At 45.1% G+C, this 18,171-nt stretch overlaps 1 protein-coding gene across 3 annotated transcripts in view; it reads left to right on the forward strand.

Moving 5' to 3' along the window:
- CCDC18 (coiled-coil domain containing 18) overlaps window positions 1–18,171 on the forward strand; it is a 1,105,805-nt gene that overhangs the window by 312,663 nt on the left and 774,971 nt on the right. For all 3 annotated transcript variants that reach the window (XM_085602201.1, XM_085602202.1, XM_085602203.1), the window contains one exon: window positions 12,485–12,702. In XM_085602201.1, coding sequence (XP_085458327.1) covers window positions 12,485–12,702 — 218 coding nt within the window. The remainder of the gene's footprint in view (window positions 1–12,484; window positions 12,703–18,171) is intronic.

An 18,171-nucleotide genomic window follows, 5' to 3' on the forward strand; every position in this document is an offset into this window, starting at 1 on the left:
GAGATTTAATACTTCTTGCTTCCATTAGTTAGCATTGCCTAGTGTCTGAGTTGTTGAAAGTCTTAACTTTCATTGAAACAAAAGACGCTACAACATTGGTTGACTAGTAGTCAAGCAGTAAACAAGGAAAAAACTGAGACAAGCTTTCTCTATCTCCTTGCCTTGAATATTGAGTAATATATGTTCCTATACCAGACTCCTCCAATTCACGAAAGATCTTAAATTACTTCTCTTGAAAGAACAGCTCATCCATCACCAGCTCAACAGGAGCTTCAAGGATCAACTAAGCAATCCCTGATCTCCACTCAAATGAGATATTCACCCTCCCTCTGCTCTGCCATTTTGTTCATAATTTTTTATTCTCTTCTTGTCATGTGGTACAGTGCGCCATTGTTCTCTACATATGTGGACATTCTATAAATATAAATACTTGCATGCTGTTTATAGATATTTTGTGATGTCCTTGTAACTGCTGCAGTAAGCAAAGCATAAGAAAATAAGGCTTCCAGAGAATAAGGTGTGCATAATTGTCACTTGGTATTTGCATTGTTTATTGACAACAAATTCATGTGCAAGACTTTCAGGCCCTTCTTTGCTTTCTGTTTGTGACTCTACTATGAGTCTGAGTTTTATGATGGCTAATTGCATTACCAAATTTGGAACTTGCTGGTAATGCCAGCCATGTTTCCTTGAAATATGCAGTTACTTACTGCTTGGGCCATAGGGTTGTGTTAGAATAATACCCATCTTATTTGCACTCATCTCTTTAAGTAATGCACCATAGCGCAAATAGTTTGTGCCTGGTTTCATCTAAATTATGAACCAGAATTGTACCACAGTTAAAGTAATTATTGTATGATATGGATTTAGTTTCTTTTTGGTGAGCTGTTAGCAGTGCAGCAACCCAGGGAAAGGTGTGTATGGGCTACTTCTGTTGAGGGCAATATGGTGATTCACCTGCTGTCAATGCAGTAAGGGCTCAGTGAATCCGCATCTGTGCTGCACACTCATTTCTTCCTCTTTCTCCTTCAACTTAAAGAATGTCTCTCCACCGCCAGTCATCTTCCACCCCAAACCTGATAGCCATGAATGCGTACTACCCGGATAAATGCAGAGGCAAATTGCATATTGGGTAAAACATGAGGAAATTGTGTTTGTATTGTTTAATCAGAACATACTACATTAACTCTTCTTATGGCTCAGAGAGTGGTGGCTTAGTGGATCACCGCTTACACTGTCCCCTTTAATGACATGTTGGACACCTGTTGCTCACTGCTTCCTATCACTTCTGTTCCAAGAGACAAATTGAACCCTTGCAGTCAGACTATGTTCCGAAATTATACTTCACGGACAGACCATATACCTTGAATAGACCCTACCCTTCTGCATCTGTGATCCCTTACCGTGTTCACATGGGTGATGTGTGTCCTGAGCAATTTACATGCCCAAGTGTGTTTTTGGAGGTTTTAATACTGGTTTAATGAAATTTTACTGGGAACCCTCATGTAGGGGCTGGTGGGATCTCGTTGAAGCACCCCTTCTGCAAATATTTTGTATCACTGTTATGTGTCTGTCAACCGCTTATGGGTCTTTACTACCATTGTGATTTTATTGTACAATTATGCCATAAAAAGTTAATTTGAGTGCCACTTGTTTTTTATGTTGTTTTCTTTCTGTTGGAAAAACAAATTAACATATAAAAAGGTAAATAAGACACATAGTTTTTGTCTTTCTGGAAACATTGCTTTTTTCCATCCATAATTTCAATCATTCTCTGAAAATGTTGCTTCTTTCCAATCACTTATGATTGTAACGGTTTTTATTATTTTTAAGTTCTTACGAAATCCTTCGCCTACATCCTGTGCTTTCCAATCACTTTACAAAGGGACTTAGCCATTTAATATAATTGTTTTATTTTTATTCTTGCAAATGACACTATTTTATTCTTAGACATTGCATTTTTGTGATATGAAAAGTGGGACAGAAAGACGGGGGTGTGACTATCCGCCGAACATGATGGTCGCATAGTTGAGGAGTTTGGGGCCCGGCATCCACGCTGTATCGAATGATAAGGTATGGCATCAGCTGCCATAAGCTCAAAGGGGGCCCCAGGGGGAGCGGAGAAACAGTCTCCCCCTGGGGCTTTTCGCCCGAATGGAACGGGCCGCGCGCGCGTTAGTTTTCAGTCAAGTGCGGTAGTGTAGGGAAGCGCGAGCGTGGGGGAGAGGGAAAATTGAAGTATTTCTTGGTATTGAAATAGACACGGTAGCACAAATAGCCAGGCTGCCAGCAGGGAAAGTGCGCGAAATTCGAGATGGTGTTGGAGAAACATTACAAAAATCAAAACTGGAGCTTAGGCAGGTACAGCGCCTACTGGGCTATTTGTCGTTTGCTTGCAGAGTAGTAAGGGCAGGTAGGACGTTTTGCCGGGCTTTAGGCATGGCGCTTTCAGGAGCACAGCGGCCTCATCATAGAGTCCGCATATCCAAAATGGCAAAAGAAGATCTGAGAATATGGTTAGTTTTCTTAGAGAATTTCCATGGAGTGCCGTTACAATTCATTGAGGACCGTTTCATCTGGCAAGTACAGATATATTCGGACGCGGCTGGTTCCAAAGGTTTTGGTATCTTTTGGGACGGTCGGTGGTGTTCGGAGCAGTGGCCAGCGCACTGGATGACACAAGGGCGCAGCATTGCCTTTTTAGAATTTTTTCCGGTGTTGGTAGCGCTGGTCACATGGGGCAAAGAGCTGCAAAACAGATCTGTACTGTTCAATATTGATAATATGTCTGTGGTGAACTTACTCAATCACCAAAAAGCTAAAGATGTGAGAGTGCTACGTTTGTTAAGGGAGTTTATGTTGGTGAGTTTACAATGGAATATTATGTTCAGAGCCAAACACATACCAGGGGTAAATAACTCCATTGCTGACGCCCTTTCACGTTTTAATTGGCAGCTTTTTCGCGAACTGGCGCCAGGGGCGGACGACAGCAAAACCCTTCTGCCAGACAACATCTGGGCGTTGGGGAACTGACAATTGAAAGGCTCGTGGAAAACTCCGTAGCGGACTCCACAAGGAAAGCTTACAGACAAGCGTGGTTACAATTTACAAGTTACGTACAATGTAACAGCGAAGGGTGGAAGAAACAACCGTTTAATTACATTATATTACACTTTGTTCTATGGCAGGCGAAACAGGGTTTGTCATCTAACACCATAGCGGGCAAATTGGCTGGGGTATCCTTTTATGGACAGTTACTTTGGGGCTGTTACCCAGTTGATGGCATTTTGGTGCGAAGAATGTTGAAAGGTTTGAACAAGAGGAGGGTAATAAGGCGGCTGCCTAGAGCCCCCATTTCCTTTCAGCTGCTGCAGAGACTGGTGCAACAGTTAACACATTGTTGTTATAGCGCCCATGAGACAGCTTTGGTCAGGCTAGAAATGATTTGGCTTTTCTTCGGAGCGTTTCGCGTGTCAGAAATATTGGGAGGCAGAGGGAATGGAGGCATACGTTATGATGAAGTAATTTGCGAACAGCAGAGGCTTCGTATTTGGTTAAGAAGTTAAAAAACTGACCAATTGGGGAGGGGTGTTTGGGTTTTTCTGAATAAAAGTGGGTTGGTGGAGTGTTGCCCAGTTTTAGAGTGGGAGGGGTTTCAGGACAAATCCATTAACACCACAACAGCTTAAGTTTTCGTCCATAAGTCAGGCCACCACGTACCAGTACGCAGTTGTTGGGGGTGCTGCGGAAGGTTTTGCTGTTAGTGGGAGAATCACCTTCGGAGTATGCGACGGACGCTGCAAAGTTGGGGTTAGGGTGGGATGCCATTCAGAGAATAGGCAGGTGGAAATCCAGGTGTTGTACACGTTATGTACGCAAGTAGTTTTTAGTAAATGTTGGTACGGCGTGCTAATTTTTTCTATTTTATATTAGGTGATATCCGCACTTTGTCTGGTAAACGCCACGTATGGATCATTGGACATTCTTTTGTCAAATGGGCAGGCCTCTTTGCCGAAAGACAGATTTATGGTCGCAGCCTCGGCCTCCCAAGTGCAGGACATGAGTTACTTTGGCAAGGAAAAGGCGGCATGAAATGGGAGGAACTGTTCCCAACTCTCAGAAGATTGATGTAGGATAGACGACCGCCAAACTTGCTGTTGATAAATCTAGGAGAGAACGATCTCGTATCGCTTTCAGGTCTTACGCTTTAAAAAAACATGAAATTGGATCTAGCAGTGATCAAAGACAACTGGTTAGGAACGACAGTTGTGTGGACTGAATTTGTTTATCGACAGCAGTGGAGGCAGGTGAGAGACCAAGTGGCAATAGATAGAGCACGCAAAAAGCTGAATAAAGAAATGAAAAACTATTGTGCGGTAATGGGTATCCGGTATCTGTCACATGGAAACATAACTAGTAAAGAAAGACAGTTACTCAGAGCAGATGGGGTTCATTTGTCAGAGTTAGGCCTGGCATATTACATTTTGGAAATCAGGGACTGTTTGTCAATGGAATTGGCTGTTGACCTTTGGTGCAACAGCAAAGATCGCTGAAGGGAGGTTACGGCAGTAATAATTGGTGGGGACAGGAAAACGCTTCGGTTTTCCTGGGTGGCAAGGTTTGGGGTGGGTGAGGCAGGAGCGGTCTTACCCGGCATCCCAGGAAGACGGGTAGGAAATAGGGGAAGAAAATAATGACAAGGTAAAGGTAACACAGAGAAGTTGGAAGGTTGGTTTAAAGTTTTGAAATGGGGAAATGTGATGTTAGAAATGGTTTTGGCTCAGTATTCTAAATTATAAAATAAATAAATAAATCGCTGAGTTATTTGAGAGTTTACCTGTTCTAAATAGAGTGGCCTTTCTACTATGCAAAGATGCGTGAGGGTCAGTTTGTTTTGGGCGATGAACAGCTGTTAGACCCTGAGGATCACAAATCTTCCTTGGAGACACATTAACTCGATGCCCGCTTCCGCGGCGGCGGATGTGTACTGAAGCAGCCCCCCGGGAACTGATCTGCAGTGTGGTGGTCCTGTCATTTGGCCTTGTGGTTGGCTGGTGCTGGCGCTCTGGCCGAGGCGCATCTACGGGGTGTTGTGTAAAGCACCCAGACAACGCTGGAGAGTGCATTGCCCTAACAACGTGCAAGAGACTCTTGGAGGGGGGGGGATCGAGTTGGACCCATGCCCCCCCTCCCCCAACCCCCCCAGTGGTGCAACTGAGTTTCTGGAGGGGTCTCTGCTGATCTCACCTGCATTAATAATACTGGCTTTGCGTGCGGAGTCGTGGATCTGGAGGGTCACCCTCATACCAACCTCACGGAACCGCAAAAGCCTGAATAGGAAGCAGCCCTGCGGGACGCTCGACCGTGTGATTGCTGCAGGGGGCGGTGGGTTGACCACAGAGGGTGCGCCTGAATAAACATTGACGCGCAGCTGATAAAATCGAACACTAAGAAATCACTTGTTGGAGCGCGCCCTCGAAGCCACAACGTATTCATCAAAAGTCCACACCATAATCAATCGCAGGCACTAATGGGACACACAAAACGAAGAAACCGGGACAATGAAGATACCAATGCGGCCCCGGCCACTACGCCTACCGAAGTGGTTCGTCCCACAGCTGACAGCCCACAGCCGGACAAACTGGATTTCTTTTTTAAAAATATAAGACAATCCTGTGCAGTAATGGAACAGCTGGGTTCATTCACAGAAATCGCCATGATTATGGATGACCACAAAAAACTTGCAGAAAAGGGCGAGCGCCAATAAAGCGGCAGTACAAGAATTAATCCCGAAGCAGAAAGAACACTGACACACTGGAACGTCTGCAACACCAGATCACAACCCTGCAAGAAAGAGTGGAGGAAGCAGAAGGGCTATCGCGCCGCAACAATGTGCGCATTATAGGTCTTCCAGAAAAATCAGAAGGCTAAAACGCAACGTTGTTCATAGAGTCATGGCTAAAGTAACTAATGCCACCAGGAAGACTAACTGAAACCATCTGCATTGAGAGAGCTCGCACGGTCCCCACTAGGTGGAGAGCGAGTACCAGGCATGCCGCCCGCCCTACAGTTGCTAAAGTGTTGAATTACAGAGACCGTGACTAGATCCTACAGATGGCGAGAGAAAAAGCACAGATCAAGAGAGAGAATGTACGCATCTCACTTTTTCCCCGATTACACGCTTCAAGTGCAGAATGAAGAGAGCATTATATCAAGGAGTCAAACAACATCTCGAAGCTATACATTTGAAATATGCTCTTCTATATTCAGCTAAACTTAAAATCCTGCATGACCAAAAGAGTAACCTTTTTTGACACCCCTGCAGAAGCATGGGAATGGCTCGAACATACCTTTCGTGACCTACCTATAAGTTCAGCCTACAGACAGATGGATGACTCACAGATTAGAAGAAGGCAAACACGTCAGTGTCACAAAACCAAGAGACAGGAAGAAGACTCCACTCCGACACCCGAACAGGTGCTGGAAAGACAAGACTGGCAATCATATCTGCAGAGAAACAAGAGTAATCATGGATGATGAATCATCCACAGGCAACGCAGCACAATCAGAACCAGACAACAGCCAACTGCTGTTCTCTTCGATGTCACAGAAGGTGAACGAGCTCCTCAGCTGAAGGTCCAGCAAATGGGAACCTGCATTGCTCCGTCGGACATTTCCAGATTGCACACTTTGAGGTGAGGCTGCTGTGCAAGACATATGCCAGTCAGTGCAGTGTCAGCCAGCTTCCTTGCCTGACGGAGGTGAGAATTACACGCACTGCCCTACTGAGCAACCTGTCCCAGCGGGATTACTTCAGATCAGTCAAGGAGTGAGGTAAGACTGCCATTTAAACAGCGTACGAGAACTCCACATAACAGAAGGATTATAATAGTCCCTCACTAGAGACTTAATGTCTGTTTTTTGGAGACTTGGACACTGTTTTGAGGTGGGGTCCCGGGTCGTGAGCTTACACCTTTTATGGAAGATCATTCAGGACCTCTTGAGATTCACAAGCGATACGCACCAACCATGACCCCCAATGCAATTGCAAGCTTTAGAAATGCAAAGTTAATAGGATTCATTTATAATGTTTGGACGAACAAAGTTCCACAGTTGGACCCAGTATTGGGTTGTTTTACAGGGATGCTGACGGGCCTTAGTTTGTATACATTTAGAATCGACTGATTCGCATTATTTCACAATATCATCACACATGGAATCAATACAACATTATAACTATAAGGGGATTGGGATCACCACACAAAAGTCATATAGTACGCGCACAATTAACAAGGCGTAGAGCGCAGATAGTGTTTTTGCAGGAGACTCATTTAACAGCGTCGGAAGCTACCAAACTACAAAATAAATGGAGAGGTCAGCTTTACAGTACGACTTATTCTGCATTTGCTCGAGGGGCGGCTGTGTGGATATGTTCCGGAGTTCCATTTGTAGTGCATGAGAAGCGTATAGATGAGGGAGGCAGATACGTTATGCTTCGAGGTGTCTTAGATGGCAATCCAATAGTACTAGGGAGTTTATATGCCCCTAATTCGGACCAAGAACCTTTTTACGCCAAAGCGAGTCCCGCTCTGGCAGATTGGACAGACCTTCCCTGGATACTAGGAGGCGACTTTAATGCAGTCCTGGACGCTGCACTGAATCGGTCCAATCCCCCCCCTAGTCGGTGCTCATACAACACGTCAATCTAAATTGTTGCAGAATTGGGCACAGGGGTGGTCTCTGAGAGAAATATGGCGCAGCCACAATAGGGGGATGTGGGAATACTCTTATTATTCACCTACACATGATCTTCATGCACGGATCGACCACATATTCTGTAGTTCATTACTTCTCACACAGACTACTCAATCAGCCAACGTAGGCAAAAGAATATCAGACCACAGTTCGCTAGACATCACAATCACATGGGGACATGTCCCCGCCACGGTCCCCATTTAGAGACTAGACCCTTGCCACTTGGAGGATGGGTGTTTAAGGAAGCACTGGCCTCCACCATTACACACTATTTCGCAGAAAATGCGGGCACAGCTTCGTCGGTGGGGATGGAGAGGGAGGCATTCATGGTGGTGCTCAGGGGCACAGCTATTAGCACCTCCACAGGAGCCCGACAACAGACTAGCCGAGAATTGCAGATAGTCGAGGATAAATTGAACACACTCAAGACCAGGGCAGCACTAAGAGGCCGGCATACAATATGTGGAACTATTGGACCAACTACGCATGATAGATCACTGTACTTATTTGCACAAATTAGACGCGGACAGGCCGGGCAAACTATTGGCACGTATTCTAAGAAATGCCCCCCCCCCCTCCTACACCAATAATAGAAATCATAACTCCTCAACACGCTAGAGTAACAATGCAAACAGATATTAATAAAGCCTTTTATGACCATTACAAAACGCTTTACGCTGCCTCACAACAAGTGGATCATCAGGAGATCAGCTCCTTCCTGGAAGTAATAGAACTTCCCAAGTGACTGAAGAGGCTGGAAAAATGCTGGCTAACACTATTACACTAGCTGAAAAAAATGCAGCAATCAAGGGCCTTCGTAACAACAAAACCCCAGGGCTAGACGGTTTACCTGCAGAATTTTATGCCACCTATATGCAACAACGCGCCCCCCAACTTAAGAAACTTTATAATGAAGCATATGAGACCGGCACTCCACCCCCCCAGACCCCCCCCCCCCCCCCCTCTACAGCGCAAGCACTAATAACCTCACTGCCCAAACCTGGGAGAGATCACACTAAATTGTATGCATATCGCCCAATTTCCCTACTAAACACCGAATGCAAGATTTTAAGTAATATTTTAGCAAATCGTTTACAATCCCTTTTAACTAAGTTAGTTCATATCCATCAATGCGGATTTGTCCCAGGGCATAACACAAATATACGCAGGCTGTGCAATACAATGTTTTCCTGCGCCACGGAGATGCCAGAGGCAGGGTTGTTAAAATGTAAAATCTGATTCTCTCATTTTTTGATTAAGCTATGCCTCATCCATTTTTCACCCCTGCCCTACTTCCAGCCCGGCTCTGTCCTTGACACTGCATCTGTATAAACATGAGTAAATAATCTAGATTGGGGCACTATAGGCTGTGTATACATGCAGAGTCAGCACAAAATAACAGCTAGCGTCTGCTTGGTTTTTTTTTTCAGACAATGGTTAAGCCTCAAGTGAAGTTTACCCAGATAGCATATCTTGTTGTGCAGCTTCAGGACGCGACAACTGCACAAGGCACCAAGGCTGTCGATTCTTACCGGTAGCTCATTTGTGTGTTTTTCCCCAAAGCTCTATTTACCTCTGGGCGTCCCTTGTTTGTGATCTCTTGCTATAAAAACCCATGTAACCATTGTTCGGTGTGCTTCCTCCTTGAGTATCTCTATGGTGCTTGTTGGACGAGGCCCCATTCATGAATGTTAATAAATGACCTATGGTTTGTACTTCGCTCCAGTGTCGATTCCTCCTTACTTGTTAAGAACCCGTGGACGAAGAAGTGACCCTGCACCAGTGGGTTATCAATAATCCGCTTCCACAGGGTGTAATGCACTGGATATTATCAAAGCATTCAACACCTTAGGCTGGAACTATATGCTTGCTGCCCTGCAAAAATTCGGAATTCTCTAAGAAAACGCTCGATGGATCCAAATATTATATTTCCATCCAACAGCGAGGGTACACACTGGATCACACATATCTGAAGCATACCAAATACAAAGAGGCACAAGGCAGGGTTGCCCCCTATCACCTATATTATTTGTACTTGCCCTGGAGCCTTTTGCCCACAAAAAACATGTAGCATCTACGGGATGGAATATCACACTCAATGGTACTCACCACGCGCTCTCACTTTATGCAGATGACATTATACTATATGCCAGAAGATTAAAGAGTTGTGCTACACTGTCCAAATTGCTTTGAAACTATTGCGGGGTTGGCCATAAATTATGAAAAATCGTATACCTTCCCCTTTGGCAATGACACGGATGGACAAACTATTCCTTTTGGAAACCATGACATAATAATAGCCCACACTATATACTTTCAGATACCTGGAGATACAGATATATAGAAACCAACCAGATATTATTGAAGGGAACCTGCAAAAGGCAATAAGCTCAATGAGGGCCCAAATCACCTTTTGGACATCCCTGCCCCTTTCAGTGGCGGGAAGACTGGCAACTTTAAAAATGGTAATGCTCCTGCGCCTACTCTATTTTTTCACAAACCTGCCAGTAGTGTTCCCCAAAAACATATATAAAACATTGAACACGTTGCTGATTAGTTTAATATGGGGCACAGGCCGTCGATGTTTAAGCTTAGCGAAACTGCAACTCCAGTCAGATGCCGGTGGGATGGGGCCTCAGACTTTTATGCATATTGTCTATCCATGCAACTGCAGTGGCTTTCATATTGATTAGCAGGCCGCAAGCTACAGGAAATAGCTTACACTAAGCAAATGATTGCAAAGGTTATCTTACATAGACTGCTATGCCCCGGTAGCACGATTCTGCATTCGGCTCGAACGCTGCTTAAGACTGCAATCACCTACTGGAAGCAAGCATTGCAGTACACTATCGCCACCCCAGCATATGCTCCCAACATACCATTATTGGGTATCCCCACTAATTTGGGAACTCTCACCTACCGCAAGTTAGAACCCCAGGCGCAGGCCGGGGTTAACACAGTCTGGGACCTCTTTGGAGAGATGATGCTACTACCGCATACAGATTTCACGAACGAACGTGGGGTCACAGAAGTACTGTTTTTGACACACGCGAGCCTGGTGTGTAAAGAAACACTGGGCACCCCAAGGATCCGAATCCAACACAAATTAGTTAGTTAATGTATCTTATAGGGACAGTAGCCACCTCACCCGTTGATTTTATCGTGGGATACGTACTCAACAACCATCCCCGTTGACTTTAATACGCACCAAATGGGAACAGGATATTAACATACCACTAGTAGATAAAGAGTGGAAGACGATACTGGAATATCCAAAACGAGTATCCTGTACCACACGATTTAAATTTATACAATATATGGTAACTCTGAGGGCATATTTAACACCACACAAACTGCATGCCACCTACCCTAGTGTTACGGCATCTTGCCCCAGATGTACTGAACAGGATGAAGATCTCATGCATATGATATGGTCTTGTGCCGGGCTGAGGGGATACTGGGGAGGAATAACCAATGCCTTGGAGGAAGTTGTGGGAGACATGGGTTGGCAAACAGCAGAAACCTGTATATTGGGACTATATCGACGACGAAAAGAATACAAAGTACAGGTCAAATTTATAGATTTAGCTCTTATACTTGCAAAACGAGAAGTCCCAAGGAGGTGGAAATCACCTTTAGCCCCCACGATACTGAGTTGGAAAGAAGAAGTTGAAAAATGGGGAGTGGAAAGTGTAGCTATTCGGAGAGAAGAAAAAAGAGGACTGAGAAAGGAGCCTATTGCTATGAGCTGGGACCTCCTGTTAGAATCTTTTAAATCTGCTGACATATTCAACCCTTGAAGATTTAATAAGCTCCCTGCGGATCCACAGTCCTTATACTCCTCCTCACGCAGCAGCACTTACTCTCCATGGTAAGAGCTGGTGTTAGATACAGCCCTGACCCCCAAGGTTTCCATTCCCTTGAATCCTAGTAGCCAATATAAGGCGAGTTTTTAATATACAGTGTATGCGCAACCCTCAATTCCAGTGCTCACAAAACTAACAACTAACCAGGCACACAGTATCTAGCCTTCACAATCCAGTCCCTCTCCTTAGTATTTAGTTTTTTTTTTCTAAGGGCCCGTCAGCAGGGGTGGGGAGTTTAAAATGTTGAGTACTTGTTTCATTCTCATCTAGTAAGTTTGTACTATTGATGTATTAGCATGGAGGATAGCTAATGTACACTTAGTCATGGTCAGAATGGCCATGTTCCAAACACTATGCGACTGTAAATACTGAGGAAGGACTAAACATAATGTATACGCGCAAATCTGTACCCCTCTCATGTGCATATTCTTGGTCATGCTATACAGAAGTAATTTTTTTCCTTTTTTGTAATTGGAAGAAAATTAATCAAATTTGTTTACAAAAAACAAAAAGTGGGACATAAATGTGTTTGTAATTGAATGAACTTGATACCCTCTGCTTTTTGGGAATTGTGTCTTTTTGAACATCAATGTGGCCGGTGTTAAAATAATGTAGTTTAACAATTTTAGCTTGCATGCTTTCATTTAATATGAAGCTTTGCTGAACTTTAGCAAAATGCACGAATGGCGCATACCTTTGTGTTCTGGTCTGTGGTTTTATATCAACGCAACACCTCACCTACCCAAACTATGGAACATTTTGATCTTTAAATGCCTCTTTATTGAATACTTTGTTTTAAATATGGGTGTAAGCAGATGTTCATACTACCTGCCTAATAACTGTGTCATCTTTTAATTTTTAAGAGAGAAAATGTCAGTGCCTGGAGCAAACCTGCAAGCGACTGGAGAAGGAGAAGGAAACTCTTGTTGGTCAAGTTGAAACATTAAAGGCCAAATTAACGAAGGCAGAAGCTGAAGTTTCTGCTGTAAAGATGTCTATGTCCCAGAGAACATCCCAGTTTCAAGCAATCCAGGAGGAGTTACTAGAGAAAGCAGCGAAAACCAGCAAATTAGAACAAGAGGTAAGTGGCCTGGTGCATAGACCTTCATAAAACTTGATAAAATGAAAGCTGGCATTTTTCTTTTTTGTATAGACAAGACTTCTGATCATAATTCATTTTACATTCAACTCTTATGTCATTTAACCTGAATGCAATGGGCAATGCTTAATTGATTTTTGCCCCACAGAAACCTTGTTCTGTACCTGACTTTCAAACACATATTAGGTCAATTCCAACCTAAATAATAGTGATGATATTTATTTTAAATAAATGCTGAGGCTCCAAGGACTTTTTTTCTGAGCACAGATTCTCACCAGTGTTACTCTTGTCACCTGCTCCACGATCGTCTTTTAGCCTTTCTGTGAACTTACCTTTAAAGGATGCTGTTTAATAACTGATAGCTGAGAAGAAAGAATACCTGTGCCTCTTTTCAGATAAGTGTGAGGTGCTTAATGATGTTTATTTTTCATAATACCTCATTATGTCATGTTATGTTCAGGAAGCTGCAACTTTGATGCGGGCTTCAAATGATGTATTCTCTTTAGAAGCATTAACATCGATGATTTTAGATTTTTTGCATACAGACCTATCATTGCTGAACATAAAGCCCAAGGTCCTAGCTAAAATATTGGCAAATAGACAAAATACCTGCATCAGTTCATTAGTGATCCCCGATCAATCTTGGTGTATGCTAGGCAGAGCCATAAGACACAATTTTCACAGATCGCATGACATTGACATGCACTCACCAGGACATGCAGCTGACAGCACTGCTTTCCCTTGATGCTGAGAAAGCATCCAACTCCATTGAATGGAATTTCATGGTTGCTGTCTTTCAAAAGATGGGTCTAGGACCTGCCTGTGATAGACCAAACTACTATCCAGATATCCATCAGCTTGATTTAGAAAATTTGCTGCAAGAACAGACAATCTCACATGGGTTCATATTTTACTGCATAAATATCTAATAGTAAAAAAACAACTGGCCTATGAGGTCTTTATTGACAATACAACAGTATTTAATCAATTTAATTAGCTAACTCTTTGATCTAAGTTATTAGCTCTGGGTAAACTGTCGGTCCTTTTACGTCTCCTAATGGAGTTACCTTCTGGCACATGCAGCAGGGCTCTAATTGAATGTCTTCAGCTAGAGTAAAAACAAACGATAAAAACAGGAATGTATTCTTGCTCTACTGCTTTTCACCCTTCATTTGTAGGATTTAAAAAACAATTCTGGACAAATTTTAGGCGCACATTCAGTGCACACCTTATTCTTGCAAAACAATTTTTCCTTATATACTTAGGCTCTGCCAGGAAGGGTCTGTCAGTACAAGGCCTCAGTTTGGAATTAGACCTGACAAACGCTTTTGTAATCTTTGGGAGCCCAATTAGGTGGGTAAACATGGACCTTTAATTTGCTCAAGAGCCATTATTCATACAAAATGAATTAATGTGCAAGAAGGGTCAACCTCGCTAATGATGAGAACATTTGAATATGCATTGCAGCTATTTAATCTAAAGAGAGTAGATTTTTACATCCATCAGTCCACTCCTCAAATTAAGTTATTCTGTCAAAAAGTAGTGCCCATGCACATGTTAAATCAGATAAAACTGACTGTTCTGTAAAGATAAATGAACACTATTTAAATATGGTGGGCAAGCAAAATGTAACTCAGCCCCATTTGATAATATTAATAGAGCACAAACTAAGAAGATTTATTTGTGTATTTACAGGGCAGATCATCTAAATTGCCATACAGGGAAGTGAGACAACTTTTCACACGCTAAGATGGCATCCACTTTATGTGATAATAAATTACAGGATTTTAGAGTGTTATTTTGTTTGTCCCACATTAACCCTGATATGTTGAAAGTTTTTAAGGTCAATATTTTTGAGAAAAGTGGTGCATGTAGCTCAGGATGCAAAGAAATGTATATTATGTCAACTGATTCCCTTTGATTGTTATATGGTTTTTACTTCTATCTGATAGAGCCTTCTAGTTGCAGATTCCTTACCTTTGAATTTCCCAGACGTCAGGCTGGATCCATAAACTTTTGCTGAGCAGTACCCCTTGCGCGTGCCGTCGGGTGGCTCCATTCAGCTCCGCGTGACGGCGTTGGTACCTATATAGGCGCCACCCAGGCGCTCAGACATCAGTTCTTTTCTTTTTGGGCCAGTCAAGCGCCAATCCGGGAAGAGCTATCAATCTCTCTGTTTCTTTTTGACAGGTTTTTTTCTCGACTTTTGTTGAATTCAGAACTTTTTCCAACTTTGTGTGTGAGGGATGTCTTCAAGGAAGACCGGTTTCAAGCCGTGTGGTGCCTGCCACCGCATTATGTCAGTAACTGACCCCCACCATGTCGGTCTCTGGTGTCTTAAAGTCGTGCTATGACTGCCGGGCCATGGCTCCGTAGGGCTTGAGGGAGCGGGCGATAAAGGTCCTTGCGGCCCGGCAGTTGACACCGTCAAGCGAGACTCCGTGGAGGTCCCAATCGAGAAAGAGGAGGTCGCTGGAGTGCTCACAGAGCTCTAAGTCCTCTACGTCCCACTCGAGGTCCTCTGGACACTCGGGGAAGAGACATAATAATAAGAAGAAGTCTAAGCGGACTAAATCTTCACCTCGGCTGTCGTCCGTTGACGAGAGAGGTTGGAAGCAGCGACGCTCTAGGCGCGGTTCTGCGGAGCTGGACCCTGGGTTGACTTCATGCCTCCCTCCCTTTCCGGGAGCTGGAGCGGCCCCCGCTCAGATAAAAGATTTTTACGAGGCCATGCGCCGCGTATTTGAGATGACCAACCCCTTGGTGAGCTCTCAGGCCCCGCAGGGTCAGAAGAGGTACCGGTGGGGCCTCATGGATCCGATCCCGAATCCGGGTCGACGCCGGTCGTGCCAACACGATCTCCTCCGGTGTCGAAGTCGGTGATGCGGCGCCGCCAGTGCCAGCCCCATCCTCATCCCCGGAGAGACGGAGTCAGAATGACGTAGCTCGACGCCAATTCAGACGTCGATTGAACCCAAGGGTTCTAAGTTGTCACCTGAGCACTTTAAGGATGTGCTAGGCTCAGGAGAGGAATGGGAGGAGTCTGTGGACCCTCTGGAACACCAGGACAACTCTACGGAGCAGTTGAACTGGTATGGGGAACTTGCAGATCATTCAGGAGGGCTATTCTCTGCTTTTTGTTTCTTTTCCTCCTCCCATTCTGTCAAATCAGGAACGGCTGACAGAGGATCATCTGAAATTGCTCCAGGAGGAAGTTACAGGTCTCTTGGCCAAAGGAGCTATAAAAAGGGTCCCGGTTTCAGAAGTAGGCAGTGGTTGTTATTCCCGCTACTTTCTGATTTCGAAGAAGTACAAAGGGTTACGGCCCATTTTAGATCTTTGGACCGTCAATCTCTTCCTCAAGAAGTAGAAGGCCAAGATGCTCACTCTAGCTCAGGTTTTGTCTGCCCTAGACCAAGAAGACTGGATGGTAGCATTGGACCTGCAGGTTGCTTATTTTCACATCCCCATTCTGCCGGGCCACAGGCGTTCCCTGTGGTTCAAGGTAGGCTGCGAGCATTTTCAGTTTACCGTGCTCCCCTTCGGCCTTACCAGTGCCCCTCGGGTGTTCACCAAGGTGATGGCCGTGGTCGCAGCTCATCTGCGCAGGTTAGAGGTATCAGTTTTCCCCTACCTCGACTACAGGCTGTTGAAGGTGTCCTTGCCCCAGGCTGTCGTCTCCCACCTTCAGACTACGACGGATCTCCTGCATTCACTGGGATTCTCTATAAACATGCAAAAGTCACACCTGACTCCTTCTCAGACACTCCCTTTCATTTGGGGCAGTTCTAGACACATAGCAGTTTTTGGCCTATCCTCCCGAGCAGCGAGTCCAGAATATACAGGTTATGATTCATATGTTTTGGCCTCTGTCCTGGATTTCGGTGAGACCAACTCTGAGGCTGTTCTACCCTCATGGCCTCCTGCATCCTGTTGGTAAAGCATGTCAGGTGGCGTAAGCTGGCTCTGCAGTGGGACCTGAAGTTCCAGTGGGCACAGCATTAAGGAAATCTCACCGACGTGGTCCAGATCTCGGAAGGAACTGCGAGAGATCTGCAGTGGTGGTTGACCCCTCTCCCTTCCCCAACGAGAAACAACAGTGGTGACTGATAAGTCACTTCTGGGATGGGGCAGCCTTCTGGGAGAGGTGGAGATCAGGGGACACTGGTCTCCAGCGAATTCAGTGCTCCATATAAATCTGTTTGAGCTCTGAGTGATTTGATTGGCATTGAAAGCATTTCTTCCCTCTGTCAAGGGGAAGCTAGTGCACGTGTTCTCGGACAACACCACTGCTATGTGGTACTGCAACAAGTAGGGCGGGGTGGGGTTGTGGACCCTTTGTTGAGAGGCTCAGCATCTCTGGACATGGCTGGAACAGCAGGGCATAAACCTGGTGGCTCAACACCTGGCAGGTTCTTTGAACGTCAGGGCGGACAAACTCAGCCGTCGATTCCTAGCAGATCACAAATGGCATCTCCAGTAGCAGATGGTGCAAGGTTTCTTTCAACAGTGGGGAGAACCTTGGTTAGATTTGTTCACCTCTGAAGAGAACACGCAGTGTCAGCAATACTGCACCTGGTGTTTCCAAAGCCGCTATCGCTCAGCGATGCCTTTTGTCGCAAGTGGAGCTCAGGCCTGCTGTACGCCTTTCCGCTCATACCACTCCTGCCCAGGATTCTGAAGAAGATCAGGAGCAAGCGGGCCCCAGTCATTCTTGTGACTCCGGACTGGGCGAGGAGAGTCTGGTATCTAGACGTTCGAGGCATGTGGGCTGCTGAATTCATATCTGTGCATAGATCGCCGCCTAGTGTTGGGTCCGGATGTTTGCACGTTGTTGTCCTGGAAGAGTCTTCGAAGTATCCTTGGATAGGTGACTCCTCCCCTGGACTACAGTGCGCATGGGCATCCTCTCCATCCTCAGATTGTTTTTTTCCGCCATTGGGTTCGGATGTGCTATCTTAGCTCAAGTTAGGAAAATATTTTTTCGAGGCCAAAAGGCCTTTTAGTTCGCGTCGGTACTGTTTATCGATCGGGTTTCGATAGAATTTGTTAGTTTACTAACTTTCAGCACCGACTGCTTTCGCATTTACCTGTCCATCGACTACTTCGACGATGGAATCCAGGACGCCATTCAAAAGGTGTCCGGTATGCAATGCGAAGTACCCACACATCGACGTCCATCCGGTGTGCAACAAATGCCTTTCGCCGGACCACGACGAATCAACATGCATGGCCTGTGCCCGGTTCCGCTCGAAGAAGACTCTGCGGAATCGACGAGCGGCGAGACTCGAGGCGCAGCACGCGGCACCGGCCCCGACAGACATCTTCGGCGAGGCCGAGGACGTCGAGGAATTGGAAGTCTTGCCCTCCAGTCCCGTTTCCGAACACGAACCCGGATCGGACGAGGAAGACGAGTCACTCTTCCACAGAGGTGAAGACGACACCGAGGTA

The sequence above is a fragment of the Triturus cristatus genome, chromosome 4_2 (genome assembly GCF_964204655.1).
Source record: "Triturus cristatus chromosome 4_2, aTriCri1.1, whole genome shotgun sequence".
Taxonomy (NCBI): Eukaryota; Metazoa; Chordata; class Amphibia; order Caudata; family Salamandridae; genus Triturus; species Triturus cristatus.